Below are 18,106 nucleotides of genomic sequence, written 5' to 3'. Positions count from 1 at the left end.
CGCTTGGTAAATTGCAAGGCGCATATGGCCCTTTGCCCTACATACTGCAGTAAAGCAAGGATATTACCTAACAGTAGATGTCCAGATCGAGAAATCAGCGTTGACACAACACTGCCATCTCGTCTTAGTCCTCATTTAGATTCAGTAGTTTGTTCCAATAATGTTCTCTGTAACTCAAAGAGGAAAAATGTCCAGAGTCATGCATTGCATCAGGTTGTCCTGTTTCCTTCATTTTTTCTTTTTTCTGTTCTCTGAGCAGGTGATTACTATTAAAGTTTTCCTCGATTTGAATTGTTTGGGGTTCCCCCCACCCCATAATAAGGATCAAGTTATATGTCTATCAGAAATACACCATACGTGTTGTAGTCCTGTTTTTCGTTTTGTTTTGTTTTGAAACAGGGTCTTGCCCTGTTGCCTAGGCCATAGTACAGTTGTGCAATCATAGGTCACTGCAATCCTGAATTTCTGTGCTCAAGCGATCCTCCCACCTTGGACGCTCAAAGTTGGGATTATAGACATGAACCGCCACGCCCAGTCTATATTGTCATCAAAGTATCCTCTCCAGAGGTACATGCTGTCAGTTTGAGCCGCTGCTGGCCATGTGAGCTGAGGTCAAATGCTATAGGCAAGGTTTCTCCATTGGAAAGTTACTATCTTCCTTTTCACAGTTATATGTGTGTGGAAGATACTTTAAGGCTGTATAAATATCCTGCTCATCCCTTGGTGGTTGCCAAACGGTGATTTTCTAATTTTGTTATTGTTTATTACTTGGTTTACTATGATAAGGAATAGCTTGCCCTTTTTTCCCCCATTTATCTGTGATGATGCACAAGAATAACTAAAATTCTGGGGGGAAAATACAGGGATTTCTTCTAATTTTGATGATAGGGTATTGCACACAATGTAAAGTTGGAGGGTTTGTTCATTTAATGGTGGGGGAAGCTCTAGTGTGAAATAGAAATTTCAGCTAGTTTAGTACTTTTTATAGTGATAAGGAAGACCTGAAGCGAGAATAAAACTGAGAAATGACAAAGGGAGAAATTTGGCTGCATAAAAGTTTTAAGTCTCTGTTAAAAGATATCATAAGGTATGCCACAGTCTGAGAGAAAATAGAGCACAGAGTAAGGAAGAAACGAATATCCAGAAAGCATTGAATATTCTGACAAATCAATGAGGAAAACAAACAACACGGGCAACAAGGAGAAGAGACTATAAACAGGCAACTCGTAGATACATGAAGAAGCACATGTGGCATAGAGACCAAAAGATTCCCTTGCTGCTAATTGGAGAAAAGCAAATTTTAAAATGACATATGATTTTTGCTTATCAAACTGTAAAAATACACACAGTGCCTGTTCTCCCACATTGGCAAGGGCATGGGGATGGTGTTGGTGTGAGAGATGATAAATCACTGCAGCCTTTTTGAGAGGGCAGCTAAAGCAGGGAACTGCTATAGCGTGGAGTAAAATATGGAGATGGCTCAACATGCAGTACAGTAAAATGTCCAGGGCCTGCTAGTAGTTTCTGTAACTTGTTTTCATTACTCACCAACAATAAGATTTCATCTCCATCACAAGCTTATTTCCATATGCATCATATAATGTACATAAAGACTCAAGACAATGTCCTGAAGCATCACCAAGCTGGTAAGTTGGTTACCTTTTAAGAGGACGGTGGGGAAAAGGGAAGGTATTATAGCTTTATACTCCTATGCCTGGAAGGATGAATCTTCTATTACTGCAGTAAAGTTTAATGGGTATATTTGCATAATTAGGGGAGTGCGTGTAATGAACCACCCACATGCAGCCCTGGGTACTGTGCGAGCATCCCAGCAGAAGTCTGGGGCAGCAGAGTAAGCGGTAAGATTGGACAGTGTCTGAGATGGAAGCTTAACCAAAGGGAAGAGATGGAATTCCAGGCAGGGAGCTACGAACAGGCGACATGGTCATGCCTATAGTTGAGACCACAAACAAGGGTGAGGAGCTGAGGTAGGATTCGAGGAGCACATTGGCCTTGATATTAAGACAAATCAATGGCTCTGTAGTTTTTGCCATAGAGTTATACTTTTCCCAATTGCATTCATTTTTGGCTCTTTTAGACATGTTGGTTGTTTTTCTTCTCTGGAGAATAGTGTCTTAGTGTTGATTAATAAACATTTCAGTCAAGGATGTGCTTTATATATTGAAGATTAGACATTTTGAAGATTGTTATGTTCTCCCGACATTTCCAGTCACTTTTGACCTTGGGGGAGTTCTCCCTTAGGAAGGATTTGACTGCGGTATACCTGTACATACTGCTTGGGAGAAAAGTGGTCATAGAAGTGGAAAACCCTGATTCTGTTTAATGAAAATCTAGTGCCCTCCTTGAGGAAGAGAGAAACACAGTATGAAGGACAGCAAGTTTCTGATAAGTTACATAGATTTTTCCTAGTGTCTGGAATAGAATTGGACAGAAACCACTGTATGTATCATAGAATTGTCGCAGCAGCTTTATCAAATCATTCTGTGGAAATGCTGCTGTTGTCTCTTCCCAGCATGTTTACAAAGACCACTGGGTTGAGTTCCAGTTGGTTTGTATACCTTGAGGCATGTTTTGCCAAAGAAATAATGGTATAAAATGGGGATGGATTTCCCAGCCAGCTGACCAAAACATCATGTATTGAATTCTAGTTTAGTTTGATGGTCTCCTATCTTCGTAAATAAGGTAATTCTAAAAATATGAATGGAATTAGAATATAGAAAAATCAGGTAGCATATACCTAGATGTTGTAAGGAAATTCTTATCCCTGAGAGAGATTTTTTTTAAGCCCCAATTACAATATAAATGATTAGGTTTGGAATTTTTGTCCTTTGCTTTTATTTTTTCTCCCCTGGTATATTACACGTCTATCCAGTTACAAGAATAGTTTCTGGTATAGACAACTTAATGTCCTGTTCACTTTTTTTTTTTTCTTGAGACAGGGTCTGACTCTGTCACCCAGGCTGGGGTCCAGTGGCACGATCTTGGCTCACTGCAACCTCCGCCTCCTAGGTTCAAGTGATTTCAAGTGATTTTCCTGTCTCAGCCTCCCGAGTAGCTGGAATTACAGGTGCCTGCTGCCATGCCCGGCTAATTTTTATATTTTAGTAGAAAAAGGGTCTTGCTATGTTGGCCAGGCTTGTCTCAAACTTCAGACCTCAAGTGGTCCACCCACCTTGGCCTCCTAAAGTGCTGGGGATTATAGATGTCAGCTACTGCGCCAGACCTTGTTTCCTTATATTACTTGAAACAACATGTAGCCTTTAAAATATTGATCTTCAGGCTGGATGTGGTGACTTGTGTCTGTAATCCCAGCACTTTGAGAGGGCCAAGCAGGAGACTCACTTGAGCCCAGGAGTTCAAGATCAGCCTGGGCAATATAGTGAGACCCCACTGCTACAAAAGTACAAAAATTAGCCAAGCATGGTGGCATGCACCTGTAGTCCCAGCTACTCAGGAGACTGAGGCGGGAGGATTCCTTGATGAGAAAAAGAGACTCTTCTTCACTGGGAAAGAGGCCTGGCAGAAAGTAGTTTTCCCAAGGTTGTGTGGCTGATCAGCTTTTCTCCCATGTACTTGAAAAAGCTGAGCACCGCCTTCTATAAGGACCTCTAAGAAGCTCTGTCTGGCAGTAGCTCTAAAACACAAAACTATGTATGTTACATTATGCCTTGCTTTTGAGATGTGGTCTTCCATCATCTGTTTCATATATTTCATCCATGTGATTTTATTCTTCACATGGAAGACAGAGTTTAATTTGAGCACGCCTATTCTTGACACCAGAAATATCATTTTTGCCATGCCTAATGACTTCCATTTTTGCTTCAGTTCTGTTATTTCTAGTATCATCATTTACACTTTTCTATTCTCTACTCACTTTTATCGTATATATGAAAAAGCAAAGGACCATATAAATACTGCTGTTTGGAGGAAGGTGCCTGCATGCCTATCCCTATGAACTGTTGCCAAGTGTTACAAATCATCGATCAATAAGGTTGCACAAGGGGAGATGGGGGAAGTGACTTCCCTGTTTTTAGCGTTGTTGGCTGGCATGAGAAATATGAGCCTAAGAAGGTATGAAGCCTCTTGATGTTTTTTATATTTTTTTAAATTACTTAACTCTCTTTATTTTATTTATTTATTAATTTATTTATTTTGAGATGGAGTCTGTTACACGCTGGAGTGCAGTGGCACAGTCTTGTCTCACTGCAGCCTCTGCCTCTCAGGTTCAAGCGATTCTCCTGCCTCAGACTTCGGAGTAGCTGGGGTTACAGGCACATGCCACTGTGACCTTCTAATTTTTGTGTTTTTTGCTAGAGACGGGGTTTCACCATGTTGGCCAGGCTGTTCTCAAACTCCTAACCTCAGGTGATCCATCCGCCTTGACCTCCCAAAGTGCTGGGATTACAGGCAAGAGCCGCTGCACCCGGCCAGTATTTTCTATTTAGAAAAACGTGGTAATGGCACATATCTAAAACTAGAACAAGAGTAATAAATCACTGGAAGAGAGTGGAGACCAGCAGGGCCAGACATAAGTACGAATATAATATTGAGGAGGTCAACATTTTAAATTGGTCGGGGGCCAGTACTATTTAGTATCTAGTGTTGGGAAATCCGTTTCCAAATGGGATAACTGTTGGGAAAACAGTCTCGCTCGACATGAAACTGAGAGAATAAATGTTTAAAACCTCAAAAGAAGTAAATACAGGTGTGTATCGTTTAGCCTTCAGTGTGGAAGAGGGATTCTAAGCATGAAAGTAAAAACCATTTACATTTAGAAAACAATAGCTTTGGCCACATAAAAGGGAAATGGGCCAGGCACGGTGGCTCACGCCTGAAATCACCACACTTTTGGTGGCTGAAATCGGCGGATCACCTGAGGTCAAGAGTTTGAGACCAGCCTGGCCAATATCGTAAAACACCCTTCTCTACTAAAAATACAAAAATTAAACAGGTATGATGGTGCACACCTGTAATCCTAGCTACTCAGGAGGCTGAGAGAGGGTAATCGCTTGAACCCGGGAGGCAGAGGTCGAAGTAAGTTCGTACCACTGCCCTCTAGCCTGGGCAACAGAGCGAGACTCCATCCCCCACCCCACCCCCCAAAAAAAAGAGTGAAATGTACTCAAAACCTAGAAACAAAATTAAAAGACCAGTAAAAAGAACTGGGAAAATACTTATTTTGTATATATGATATATACATTTCAAATGCTGGGGAATGAAACCAAAGGTTTTAACTGGGGAGGGTATTCGTCAGAAATTTTTAGAAAAGTACAGGTGATCAACAACAAAAAGCAAATGACTCAAAGCAATTTGAATAGTCAGGAGATAAATTTGTGTTAATACAAGTATTCCTTTTTTTACATAGAATATTGGCAAAGATAAAGAAAAATAGCAAGTTTTAACAGCGGTTCAGAAAGATTGGCACTTTTTAATTCGCTGTTCGTGGAAATGTATAAGTTGAAAAAACCTTCCTCTGCAGTTTTGTTTTGTTTTGTTTGAGACGGAGTCTTGCTCTGTCACCAGGCTGGAAAGCAGTGGCGTGATTTTCATTCAGTGCAACCTACACCTCTTAAGTTCAAGCAGTTCGCTCTTCGAGTAGCTGAGATTACAGGCATGCGCCACCACACCTAACTAATTTTTTGTATTTTTAGTTGAGACCAGTTTTTGCCATGTTGGCCAGGCTGGTCTCAAAACAACTGACCTCAAGTGATCCGCCTGCCTTGGCCTCCCAAAGCGCTGGCATTATAGGCATGAGCCACTGCACCCAGCCCCTCTGGAGTATCTTGATAGTATATGGGATTTTTGGATTTTTTTGTTTTGTTTTTAAGCATTTAAAATGTCCATACTCGGTGGGGCGCAGTTTGTGTGGAAAAGCATGTTGCTTAACTAAAAGGCAGCATGTTTGTGGCAAATGGTTTTCTTCCCTCAAACAAGGACACTTAGAATGGGAAGAAGGGCAGAGCTGAGGACAGGTCTGACCCTGTTCAACTTTACTAAGAACCTGTTTCCCACACTTCTGCTTCCACAGCTCACTGACAAGAATAAAACCTCTTCTGCTTAGGGGTGGGGCAGGGCTGTCTTGTCTGGTATGGCCTGGATTAGGAAGTGTCTGCTCGTGTAGTGCTCAGGGCATTGTTGCTTCTGTAAAGAGCATATCATTGATCTCATGCTGTAAATGCTTCTGTCTTCAGGGCGCAAACCAGAAGAAGAGGGTGTGGAAGATAACGGGCTGGAGGAAAACTCTGGGGATGGACAGGTATGTGTGGCCTTGCTTGGTCAGCTTGGTGGGTGGACCAGCGGCGGTCACGTGATGGTTTGGTCTGGTTATGTCACAGGAGGATGTTGAGACCAGTTTGGAGAACTTACAGGATATCGACATCATGGATATCAGTGTGTTGGATGAAGCAGAAATTGATAACGGAAGCGTTGCAGATTGTGTTGAAGACGAAGATGCTGATAACCTCCAGGAGTCCCTGTCCGATAGTAGAGAGTTAGTTGAAGGGGAAATGAAAGAGCTTCCGGAGCAGCTTCAGGAACATGCTGTAGGTAACCGGCAATGTCTCTAGAATGTGCCCTGAATGTGTCAGTTCCACAATTAAAATAGGTGATCCGTTTTATTTTAGGAAGTAAGTTTTTCCTGTAATGCCAGTTCAGTAGAATAGGGTCAGTTGGTTCAGGCGATTGGGAAACACACTTTGCTTTGTTGAAAAGTGAAGTCTTATGACATTCACACGTACTGGCCTTCCATTTGCAGCATACAGTATGAGACATTTTGAGGATAACCATTGAGACCCTTCCTGTTGCAGAACTTGATCTGTGGTGTTATGGCCTACATGCTTTAAAACATTGAAAGGAAGAGGTTAGAAGTGTTTTCCTGTTAAGAAGTAATTATTGAGCTGAGCACCTTGATGCATTCCTGTAATCCAGTGACTCAGAAAGCTGAGGCAGAGGGAGCAGCCCAGGAGTTCAGGGCTGTACTGAGAGCCACAATTATGCAGGTGACAGAGCCCCACAGAAAACCCTATCTCTTGTTAAGAAGAAAAAGAAGCACCAGTTGATTCCCACCTAAGAGTTAACCTCTAATAAAACTGCTTTTAAACCTTAGTTTTTTTCCTGTTAGAAACATATCAAATAGATAGTAAGATGACAGTGGGTAGTATTTCCTGAATACTACCTGCCAGGCATTAAGCATTATGCCTTTTTTGTTTTTGTTTTTTGTTTTTTTGAGACAGAGTTTTGCGCTCGTTGCCCAGGCTGGAGTGCAGTGGCGCACTGTCAGCTCACTGCAACCTCCGCCTCCCAGGTTCAAATGATTCTCCTGCCCCAGCCTCCCAAGTAGCTTGATTTACAGGCACCCACCACCAAGTGCGGCTAATTTTTTGTATTTTTTAGTAGAGATGGGGTTTCACCATGTTGGCCAGGCTGGTCTTGAACTCCGGACTTCAGGTGATCCTCCAGCCTCAGCCTCCCAAAGTGCTGGGATTACAGCTGTGAATCACCACACCTGGCCTGTACCCTTTAATTCTTTTAATAGCAACACAAAGTGGGTGTTGTCCCCATTTTCATTTGAGGAAATTAGGAAGGCAAGAACTAAAAAATATCTCCAGATGACACACAGCTCATAAGAACTAAGATCAGCTAATTCCAGAGGCCATATACTTAACTCACGTATGACATTGTCTTGGTGCCATTAATTTGATATAAATTTCATTTACCTGAGGACTAATGTTTGTCAGACAGAAAAGTGATGCAAATGGAAAGCTGTGGGGTGTCTCTTGGCGCCCTTGATGTGTTGGCTTGTTCAGGGGGCCCATTCTTGTCCTGGTGCTCAGGTCTTCCACAGTGAGCACTTCTCCGGTCTTGGCGGACAGAAGCCTTGTTCTATGCCAGTCAGTCTGCTTCTCCATCTCCTCAGAACACTTTTGCATTTCCTCTTGGAACTGATTCTGAGTATCCAAAGAGGTGGCAGATTGTCGTATTTGAATGGGGGATTCCAGTCTGAGAAGCGCCTGAGAGTTATTCTGATACAAATAGGGTGTGCAATTTTTGGTGAGTCCCATTCACCAGCTTCTAAAACGGCATAGTGGAAACACTTGCATAGCAGCAGGAATTACTTACCCTTCCTGAATGGCTGCATTTTCTTAAGGTTGGTTTTTTTTTCCCTCCTAAGTAGAAAGTGATGCATTCTGTAACAAAAGCTGGAAACATCCTAAATGTCTGGAAGCAGTATAGTTTTAAGAGATGAGGCCAGTGCAGTGGCTTGGCCGGGCGCAGTGGGTCATGTCTGTAGTCCCAGCACTTTGGGAGGCTGAGCCAGGCGGATCATCTGAGGTCAGGGGTTTGAGACCAGCCTGGCCAACATAGTGAAACCCTGTCTCTACTCAAAATAGAAAATTACAAAATTAGCCAGGAGTGGTAGCCCATGCCTGTAATGTCAGCTACTCGGGAGGCTGAGGCAGGAGAATCGCTTGAATCAGGGAGGTGGAGGTTGCAGTGAGCTGAGATCATGCCACTTCGTGAGACTCAAAAAAAAAAAAAAAAGAATTGAGAGCGTAGATTCTGGAGTTCAGCCGATTTCTGTGTGTCCTTGGACAAACTCCTTAACCTCTGCTCCTCAATTGCGGAAGATTCAGATTCAGATTCAGATACACGTAACGCAGAAGTCATGAAGTTGGCTCTCACCTGGTTTTTTGGGAGGATTTTGTTTTGTTTTGTTTTGCTTTGCTTTTTTTTTCTTTCTTCAAGACAGGGTCTCATTGTGTAAATGAAGTTTTGTGAGGACACACTGCACCACACCTATTGATAATGTTGTCTGTGGCTCTTTTTGCGCCGTAGTGTCAGAGATGAGGAGTCCTGACTCATCTGTGCCGCAGTTCTGAACAATTGACCGTGCAGCTCTAACAAAATGCTTCCTGGCCTAGAGCAATGCCTAGCATATAGAAAGCACCATAGAGTTAGTATGAAATGTACTACGACCACAAATACAGTTCTTACTGCTATGTAACCATCAAAATGAACTAAAACCATCTCCAAAAGAGAAGCAAAACTCGGGGAGGGTTCAGAATGGCCTGCTGCCTCTCATGCAGATGTAGAAGGGGAGGTGGTCTTAGGCACTTTAACACGTCTATAGCATATGCAGTGGCACTGCCTGGCAGGAAGAAAGGAGCAGTGGAGAGTGGTTTCCAGGGAATGGGCTTTTGAACCTTTTGAGTCTTTTGATCACGAATGTGTCTTTCCTAGTGAAGTAAAACTGATAAAAATACATGCTGGTTATAAAATACCTGAAAAAAATCTCCCCCTTAAAAATATTTCAAACCTCAGGGCTTTATAGCAGATGGCCAAATTGGTTTCAGTCACAGATTATCTGAACCCCCTTTCTTTCTTTGGGGAATCCTTTGCCTTATTGGGCAGAGCCTGCTTCTTAGAATAAAAGCTATTCTTCCCCTGCAGGTGGGGCAAAGGATATTGCCAGTCCCGAGCTCCTCTCCCCACACTCGGATTTGGAAGTTGGTGCTAGGAGATGCTGTTCCATTGAGGGAGGTACCTACCCCAGGGGCAGCAGGCCCCACATCATCAGCATCCAGGCTGGGTGAGCAGTGGTGGCTGAAGGCTCCACTTCAGCAGGACTAGCCATTGCTCCTGGAAGAACAGCCCTCAAACTCTGTGCCCAGATACGTTTAGAGAGAATCTATGTACTACCTCATTTTAATCTCTTTTCTATTTGATTTAGACTTTTTTCCTTTGGTTTACATATTTAAAAACCTACACGGATACCATTTTAGTAGGTTTCCTAGTCTGTGTTGACATACAACATTTCTTTCAGTTTAGCTGCAATTATACTATATTGGTGTTTCGATTTCTGCCCTTGGTTTAAATTTTGTTATAAATTATTTTTCACAGCTGTTCCCTTTGGTTTTTTTTTTTTTTTTTGAAACAGAGTATCACTATGTCGCCAGGCTGGAGTGCAGTGGCTTGATCTGGCTCACCCCAGGATCTCCACCTCCAGGGTTCAAGCGATTCTCCTGCCTCAGCCTCCTGAGTAGCTGGGCCTACAGGCACGCACCACCATGCCAAGCTAATTTTTGTACTTTTTAGTAGAGATGGGGTTTCGGTTTCACCATGTTGTGCAGGCTGGTCTCGATTTTTTGACCTCATGATCCCCTCTGCCTTGGCCTCCCAAAGTGCTGGGATTACAGGTGTGAGCCACCATGCGTGGCCAGCTGTTCACTTTTCATTGTACAGATGGACCATTACTTTGTGTTATTCTTGGTTTGATGAACTGTATTTTCTCCATTTATTTTATAGATGGAGGACAAAGAAGCTATAAACAATTTAGATACTTCATCATCTGACTTCACTATATTACAGGTAAACTGTTTTATGACTAAGTCATTTTAGAATGAAAGATCGGACCATAATTTCTGGAAACCATTTCAGACACCATATACCAGTTCCAGCTAATAATCACCACATGGATTGTTTCCTTTGTTAAGATCTTTAGGGGGTGTTTGCCTTCTGCTTTCCTCCAAATATAATGTACACATTGTGAGGGACTTATCTCTAGGCTTCGACGAGTGGCCTCCAAGGCTGTGGCTTACCAGCAGTGATTAGAGACGTGTTTTGTGGCATTCTTGTTAATTTCATTGCTGGGCGGAGTGGGGGTATGTGGGGGAGATGGCAGCCTGTCTTATCTACTCTGGGTGGCATCCCCTGCAGAAAGACGATTTGATGAGACAGCAAGGGGCCATATCTGCCTAGAAAAGATGAATGGGGTCCAGATGGGGATTGAGGGTTGACAGCCCTGCAGGGAAGGTGGGGCCTCGGGTTCTCGTCTTGTCTTTGGGAAGTTTTTTTTTTAACTGAAATTGCCCAGATTTCTTTTACTGACGGTACATCCTGCCTGTTTCATTAGCTTGTATGTAAATATTGAATTTAAGATGAGAACAGATGAGATGAGAACTTCCAGGTATGATTTTTATATTTGTGGGTCTTGAGTTTTCTTTTTCTCCCCCAGCCTTCATAGATATAAATTGTTAGAACATGCTTACCTAGATAGCTATCTAATTCTTAGGAGAACTTTTTGTGGAGAAATGTAGATAAAGTCAGCTCTTGCCTAGCCTTTTTGGTTTTTTTTCTCTCTCTCTTTTTAAATGTCATCTATGCTATTGTAATTAGATACCACCTTCTGGAGAAGATCTCCATTTACTTCTGCCAAGCAAGGGTAAGGGAGATACTGGAAAGCCAGAGCTCCAGCCTTGAGGAAGGCGCATATCTCAAGAAAATCTGGTGAAACCCAGCTCGCCTTTAGCGCTGACGTCTCTCCACCTTCGAGTTGACATAGCCATTCCTGACTCAGACAGGAGGGGCCTGATCTTGTCACTTTCCCCAGGGTCTTTCTTGGTCACAGTCTCCCATGTTAAAATGGGAAGCATACAGTCTCTCCTAAACAAATAGGAATATATTTGCTTCTCTAGAGAAAATGAGGGAGAATTATTCTGCCAAGATTGATCATTTGCTTCAGTCATGTGGTCTGAATTCCCAGCATGAGGTAGAGTACATGGGGGAAAAAACTGATTAAAACCATGAGGAAAGTGTACAGTTTTGTTTGTTTGTTTGTTTCCCTGAGACGGAGTCACCCAGGCTGGAGTGCAGTGGCGTGATCTCAGCTCACTGCAACCTCCGCCTCTCGGGTTCAAGCAATTCTCCTGCGTCAGCCTCCCGAGTAGCTGGGATTATAAGTGCCCGCCACCATGCCCAGCTAATTTTTGTATTTTTAGTAGAGACGGGGTGTCATCATGTTGGCTAGGCTGGTCTTGAACTCCTGACCTCATGATCCACCTGCCTCGGCCTCCCAAAGTGCTGAGATTACAGGTGTGAGCCACCACACCCAGCCAAATGTACAGTTTCTTAGAGCATCCTGGAATGGCAGGGCAGTTCCCAGGAGAAGTTATAATTCAGTCACACCTACTTACTGGGTATATATGAAGCCCCTGTGGCATTATATGTGAAGCCCCATGTGTCAGGTGTGGCATTAACTACCAGGTTTATGCAGATAAATGAGAAAGAAGGATGGTCCTGTGCTCATGGGGCCCGCCCTTCCCATGTGAAGGCCACATGTTAAAGTATTGGAAGAGGCCTGGCCTGGCGGCTAACATTGCAGACCCACGCTTGTACGGCCTTTGCTCAGAGCCTGTCTCTGCTTCCCACCTGCTGTGTGTCCTTGCGCAAGTTACTCAGTCTCTCTGATCATAGTCTTAAAAAGAAAGGTGCTATCATTAGGACCAACCTCTTGCGACCGATGACGAGTCTATGTGTATGTAGGTGCTTACATTTGTGCCTGGAACCTAGTCAGTGCTAATCAGTGTTGGCTGGAATTCCAGAGAAGTATACCTTGTGTGCACAGGAAACGGGGCAGGGGGGTCACATCATGTTGGAAAAGTTCCTTTGCTTAGTGGCGCACAGCCCGGCTGGAGTTGGGTTAGAGAGGGATCCCTTAGGGGAAAGCCTTCCTAAAAGGAGATGCTACTGACCTGAATACTGAGGGATGTATATGACTTGGCTGGAACAGGGCAGGGGAGGGCTGGGCCTGTCAGGGAGGGAGGTGGTATAGGGATCCATTGGCTGAAGGCCACAGAGGGACATGTGCTCACTGTGGACACAAGATGCAGAGAGATGGGATGCGGGTAATACAAGCAAAATAGGCAAGCAGAGCACCAGCCTGAGTGGACAGGGCTTCCTGTTAAGAGTCAGAATGACTTCTGGAGCTGGCCTGGTGAGGACATTGATTGGAAGAGGAAATAAAGGAGGAAGGGTATTCACAGAGGTATTCATGCTGGTACCACCATGCAAAATAAAAGGAGTCAAACCAGCTGTACCATATTCCCTCAGTCTTTTGATTATCAGAAAGTTATCTTAGCTTCATTCAGTGAAAAAGTCACTGTTAACGTGCCATGCATTCCTCTAGACGCTAACAATAGAAAAATAGAAACACTACTCTCTGGATTTGAGAGTTCAATTTAGAGGAACAGGCACGCATGTGATGAGTGCTTCACTCTGAAGTGAGATCAGTGCCGGGCCCCTGCAGGGGAGACTGGATGGCAGGTGAGCTGCGTTGAAGTGGATGCCAGTGTTGTGGGCTCTTTCCTAGAATAAGGAGGTTTTCCACCTCTTGTGTTTGTGAGTTTCCATCCCTGTATTTTTTTAATTCCCTCTTTAGTTATTTTTGGATTTAGTTTTAATAAACTGTAGGTGTCATCCATCTGGCAGAGTCTTATTTATGTTTTTTCTTGCAGGAAATTGAAGAGCCATCCCTGGAGCCAGGTACTGTTAAATGAAAAACTTACCAGCGGGGGTTTGGAACCATTCTAGTTTTCCACCTTCTCTAATTGGAATTCTTTGATTTTAAAAAAGTTGCCTTACTATAGTATACATTGTTCTAAAGGTTTACAGTCCAAAACCTACCAGGATCATAGAGATTGGAAACCCAGCCATATCACCAGATCTGTGAAAGTGGCTCACTTGTCATTTTACAAAATGTATCAGTGAGATGAGAGCATCTCATGCCTTTTTGAATATCAACAGCGTTGAAGCATACATAGAGTTCCACATGCCTTTCTTGAGAGCTAATACCTCTGCACCCACAAAACAGATCTTGTGATATTGGGCAGTAGCTTAATTTTGCGGTTTTTAATTGAGGCAGCTCAGGCAGTGGTAGGGAGATACATTTTAAAACAAATTTGAGACATAACTGGATTCCAGAAGAGGAAAGAGTGTCTTCATGAGAATTCCAAATACTGTTCACTTTCTGGACTGCAAATATCTCAGCACGGATGGAAGAGATTCTGGTTTTCATGTTGGACTGTTCTGTTAAAAGAAATTCAAAGAAATTTGGAAATTGAGCTGTTCAGTGAATGGTGATACATTCAGTTAAGCAACTTGGACTTTGGAAGCTAAATTTGGAAGAGTCATATCTAAACGACGACAGAATGAAGACTCTCAAGAATCAGCCAGAAGGTTTTGGGGGTTAAATCTCTGGGATGCTTTTCTCTTCCGTGTAGCGTAGAGGCTTACCTAGAGGCGGTCACAGCGCAGGTAGTGTAACCAGTGTAACTTTGTGTACCCGCGGGTTTTCCAATCTCTGTGTAGCTAGCAGTTCTCTTCGTGTTAGTGTGGCAGCCGTGCCAGTTCCACATTTGTGATTGCTTTATTTCCCTGGTAATTAAACCTTGTGCCATTCTATTCCTGTTAAATCCGTAGAAAATGAGAAAATACTCGACATTTTGGGGGAAACTTGTAAATCTGAGCCAGTAAAAGAAGAAAGTTCCGAGCTGGAGCAGCCATTTGCACAGGACACAAGTAGCGTGGGGCCAGACAGAAAGCTTGCGGAGGAAGAGGACCTATTTGACAGCGCCCATCCGGAGGAGGGTGATTTAGATTTGGCCAGCGAGTCAACAGCACACGCTCAGTCGAGCAAGGCAGACAGCCTGTTAGCGGTAGTGAAAAGGGAGCCCGTGGAGCAGCCAGGCGATGGCGAGAGGACGGACTGTGAACCTGTAGGGCTAGAGCCAGCAGTTGAGCAGAGTAGTGCGGCCTCCGAGCTCGCGGAGGCCTCTAGCGAGGAGCTCGCGGAAGCGCCCACGGAAGCCCCAAGCCCAGAAGCCAGAGATAGCAAAGAAGACGGGAGGAAGTTTGATTTTGAAGCTTGTAATGAAGTTCCTCCGGCTCCTAAAGAGTCCTCAACCAGTGAGGGCGCTGATCAGAAAATGAGGTTTGTTTTTTCTCAGTTTTAGACCAGACGCTATCTCCTTTTCATTGGTCATTTAATGACACACATAAGCTGTTTTTTCTGCAATTGGCCAGCCAGACTGACGAAATTGTAGTTTTGCTTCTAAAGAATGTTTTATTTCTCTTTGTGTATTTTACACTGATTACATAATCTTTTTTCTTTTCTCAACCTATCATGGTTGTGTTCTTTAATTCTTCCTAATTATCTTTAGCCCAGCAGAATTAATTAACTCCTGTGGGTCTGAAATCTTATGGTTAGGTCAGATTTGCAATACAAGTTTGTCGGGGTTTCATTTTTTCAGAACTAAATTTCGGGTAGGTATGCAACCTCAGCACGAATTTTATGGTTTTGAGTTTGTTTCCGCTATGCTTCTTCCTTGCGGAATGACATTGTCTTTTGTCTCTAGTTCTCCGGAAGATGACTCGGATACAAAAAGGCTTTCCAAAGAGGAAAAAGGTAGGTCACCCCGGCGACACCAGTCCCTTGGAGCATGTATGGCCTAGACAGTGGCGGGTATTTGATTCTGGCTCATTGCATACCGCGCTCCTTACCCAAGAGACTCCTGAGACTTTCTTGCAGTCTTTTTCCTTCTTTGCTGTTAACTCTACAGCTTCTGGGTTATAGGAAGCAAACCAGGTCCTAAGAATTAATAGGTTGATTTTGTGCAGACCCTTGCTTCAGAGTGTGTCGGGAGCACATTCATCCTGTAACCTTTCATTAAATCCATTAACCGAGACGTAATTTTACCCTACCAAATTCCTTCTTGATCCGTGTTCTAAAGGAGTTAAAACGTGGGATAGATACACAGCCATCGATGGAGACAGAGAAATGGGATGCGTTGTCGACATCGAGGTTGACTGTTTTGCTACGTGGCCACTGCAATTCCTCCTGTAATTAAGCGATTGCTGACTTTCTTAGGAAACCTCACATGGTCCTGACAGCCCAATTCAGTATTGTGATGAGCCCTGTGGCAGTGCTGCTGGGCCTGGTGTTGCACTGGAGGGTCTTGGTGAGGACAGTGGTCAGGCCCACGGCCCCATTTGGTTTTTAGTGCTGCTACTGCCTCGGGAAAAGTGGAAACCATGTCAGGTTTGGAAAGGTTGTCTCTAAGTCTTGAGATCTTGTGGGTATTTGGCTTTTGACTAGAACTTTCTTTTGAAATAGGTCGCAGCAGTTGTGGTAGAAATTTCTGGGTTAGTGGACTCTCTTCTACAACCAGAGCTACAGATTTGAAGAATCTTTTCAGCAAATATGGGAAGGTAAGTGCTAGAGCTTTTCTGGAGAAGATACTTTGAGACCACTGTTGTGTGGCCTTTACATGCAGATCCTCTTCCCCTCAGTGAGTTCTTAGAAAGATACCAGCAGTTTACGCTTGCTGATGGCTGGGGAGGGTCTGCCACTCCATGGCTAGAGGTGAGAGTGGTGTGGAAGCTTCCAGAGCCGACATCTCTGCTGTATTTCTCTCCTTCTCTGCAAGCTTGCCCCCTTCCCTGTGATGGCTTGTGGATCCGTTTCTCTGTCCTCAGGACGTCGTACTCAGGCTGGGCTGCCAGGGTAGGCAGGTGGGGATGCTAGTCAGCATGCCTGAGAGGCAGTGGTATTCTTAGAACAATGTTTGTGGTGCCGTAACTCAGAATTCAAGAACAAGGACCCTGGAGTCTGATGATGGGGGTCCCCTGACCACGGGTGTGTTGCGTCCATTGACTGAACCTCACCTCAGCAGCTGGGAGCTCTCAAAGTTGCTGCCTCAGTTCACCTCTGGGGGCAGTTCTAGCTGCCTCTTGTCTGCAGCACCTGCCTTTCTCAAGCCCATGAAGGTGGAGCTGATGGCACCAGCTCCGCACTCCCGGTGCCCGACGTGGCCGCCTGGCCCTCCCTGTGCTTTCTCCCTCCTCTCCCCTCAGTGCTTCCCAGACTTGCCTCCCAGATAGCCTCCTGCATCCAGGGCTCCTCATCTCTCACATTCAGTTACGGGACAGCCAAAGGAAGGAGTCCAGTCCTTTATTTTGCACAGTGATGGTTCATTCAACACATTGCAATATAGAAAACCAAGTGTTTTCCCTAATTACTGACTTTGAAAAACTTAAAAGAGGATCAATCTAAGTATGTCATTATTACGGACATAACTAAGAGCTTCCTGGGCCTCAGTGATCTAAGGCGTGTGGCTGGCAACACCTGCACCAAGTTTCCCCCGCTAGAGCTCCTTTCCTGACTCCACGGTGGCCCTTGGCAGGTGGGTGCTCAGTGGGAAGTGTTGCCCTAGAGACTGCAGTGTCTTGGGTACATTGCTGGCCTGATGTGGGTTAAGTAGAGGATCAGACCCCTCTGAGAATGTCCTCTGGGGCTGGGATTCCATGTGGCACAATGAGTGTGAATACCACCCATGGCCACTGGCCCCTCTGGGGCTTTTCCTGAGCTGTGGTGTCTTCTGCCGTCAGAGGGCAAGCCTAAGTGCAGCCTGCTGGAGTTGAGAGAACCAAGTGGCGTGGAAAGGATTCATCTACAGCGTCTGAAACCTGTCACTGAGTTTTAGGAGAATGCCACTTAAACCTGGGAGGTCAATGATAGGACGGGTCTGAGTTCCAGAGCATGACCTGCAGACCTGTCCTTGCGTCACTCTGTTTGTGGCGAAGTCTTTTTTTTTTTTTTTTTTTTTTGCCCATGTTACATCACTTCGTAATTTACCACCTACGTAGCATAACTTTATATTTGGAATCATTTCCTCACGAGTTTTAGACCATATTAAAGGAACACTAACAGAACGCTGTTTCATTTCTCTTTCCTCCGTTCCCCCCTTGAGGAACTAGACAAGCATTACAACTGGCCAGAGGTCCTTGGAGGAGTAACAGCGAAACAGCAGCATTAGTAGCAGCATCCTCCCCGGCCTAACACTGTGGGACCCCCAATGAGCAGGCCTCCCTGTGAGCTTTTCATATTTCCATGCCCTGCTCAGCGTCTGAGCCATATTTGCCCGCTTTCCTTTGAGGTGGTAGGCGCCAAGGTTGTGACAAATGCCCGGAGTCCTGGAGCTCGCTGTTACGGTTTTGTCACGATGTCCACAGCAGAAGAGGCCACAAAATGCATTAACCACCTGCACAAGACAGAGCTCCATGGAAAGATGATCTCCGTGGAGAAAGTGAGTGGCTGTTTTCTTCTCAGGATGTAGCCCACATTAGGAAATGAGGTAATACTTGCACTTGATTCTCTTCTTCAGGCCAAAAATGAACCTGTGGGAAAGAAAACCTCTGACAAAAGAGACAGTGATGGGAAAAAGGAGAAGTCGAGCAACAGCGACAGGTA

The 18,106-nt window shown here is 44.3% G+C and overlaps 1 protein-coding gene across 5 annotated transcripts in view; it reads left to right on the top strand.

Annotated features, from left to right (window-relative positions):
* SAFB (scaffold attachment factor B) overlaps positions 1 to 18,106 on the top strand; it is a 40,612-nt gene that overhangs the window by 8,693 nt on the left and 13,813 nt on the right. For 4 of the 5 annotated variants that reach the window (XM_032252155.1, XM_032252154.1, XM_032252153.1 and 1 more), the window contains exons 3-11: positions 6,213 to 6,277; positions 6,357 to 6,563; positions 10,327 to 10,389; positions 13,314 to 13,341; positions 14,278 to 14,788; positions 15,213 to 15,262; positions 15,971 to 16,065; positions 17,793 to 17,942; positions 18,021 to 18,103. In XM_032252155.1, coding sequence (XP_032108046.1) covers positions 6,213 to 6,277; positions 6,357 to 6,563; positions 10,327 to 10,389; positions 13,314 to 13,341; positions 14,278 to 14,788; positions 15,213 to 15,262; positions 15,971 to 16,065; positions 17,793 to 17,942; positions 18,021 to 18,103 — 1,252 coding nt within the window. The remainder of the gene's footprint in view (positions 1 to 6,212; positions 6,278 to 6,356; positions 6,564 to 10,326; positions 10,390 to 13,313; positions 13,342 to 14,277; positions 14,789 to 15,212; positions 15,263 to 15,970; positions 16,066 to 17,792; positions 17,943 to 18,020; positions 18,104 to 18,106) is intronic. The other variant, XM_032252156.1, reaches the window with a different exon arrangement.

This window comes from Sapajus apella, unplaced genomic scaffold (assembly GCF_009761245.1).
Source record: "Sapajus apella isolate SASKATOON/1434 unplaced genomic scaffold, GSC_monkey_1.0 scaffold77, whole genome shotgun sequence".
NCBI lineage: Eukaryota > Metazoa > Chordata > Mammalia > Primates > Cebidae > Sapajus > Sapajus apella.
This window is presented reverse-complemented; position numbering and strand designations above follow the sequence as displayed.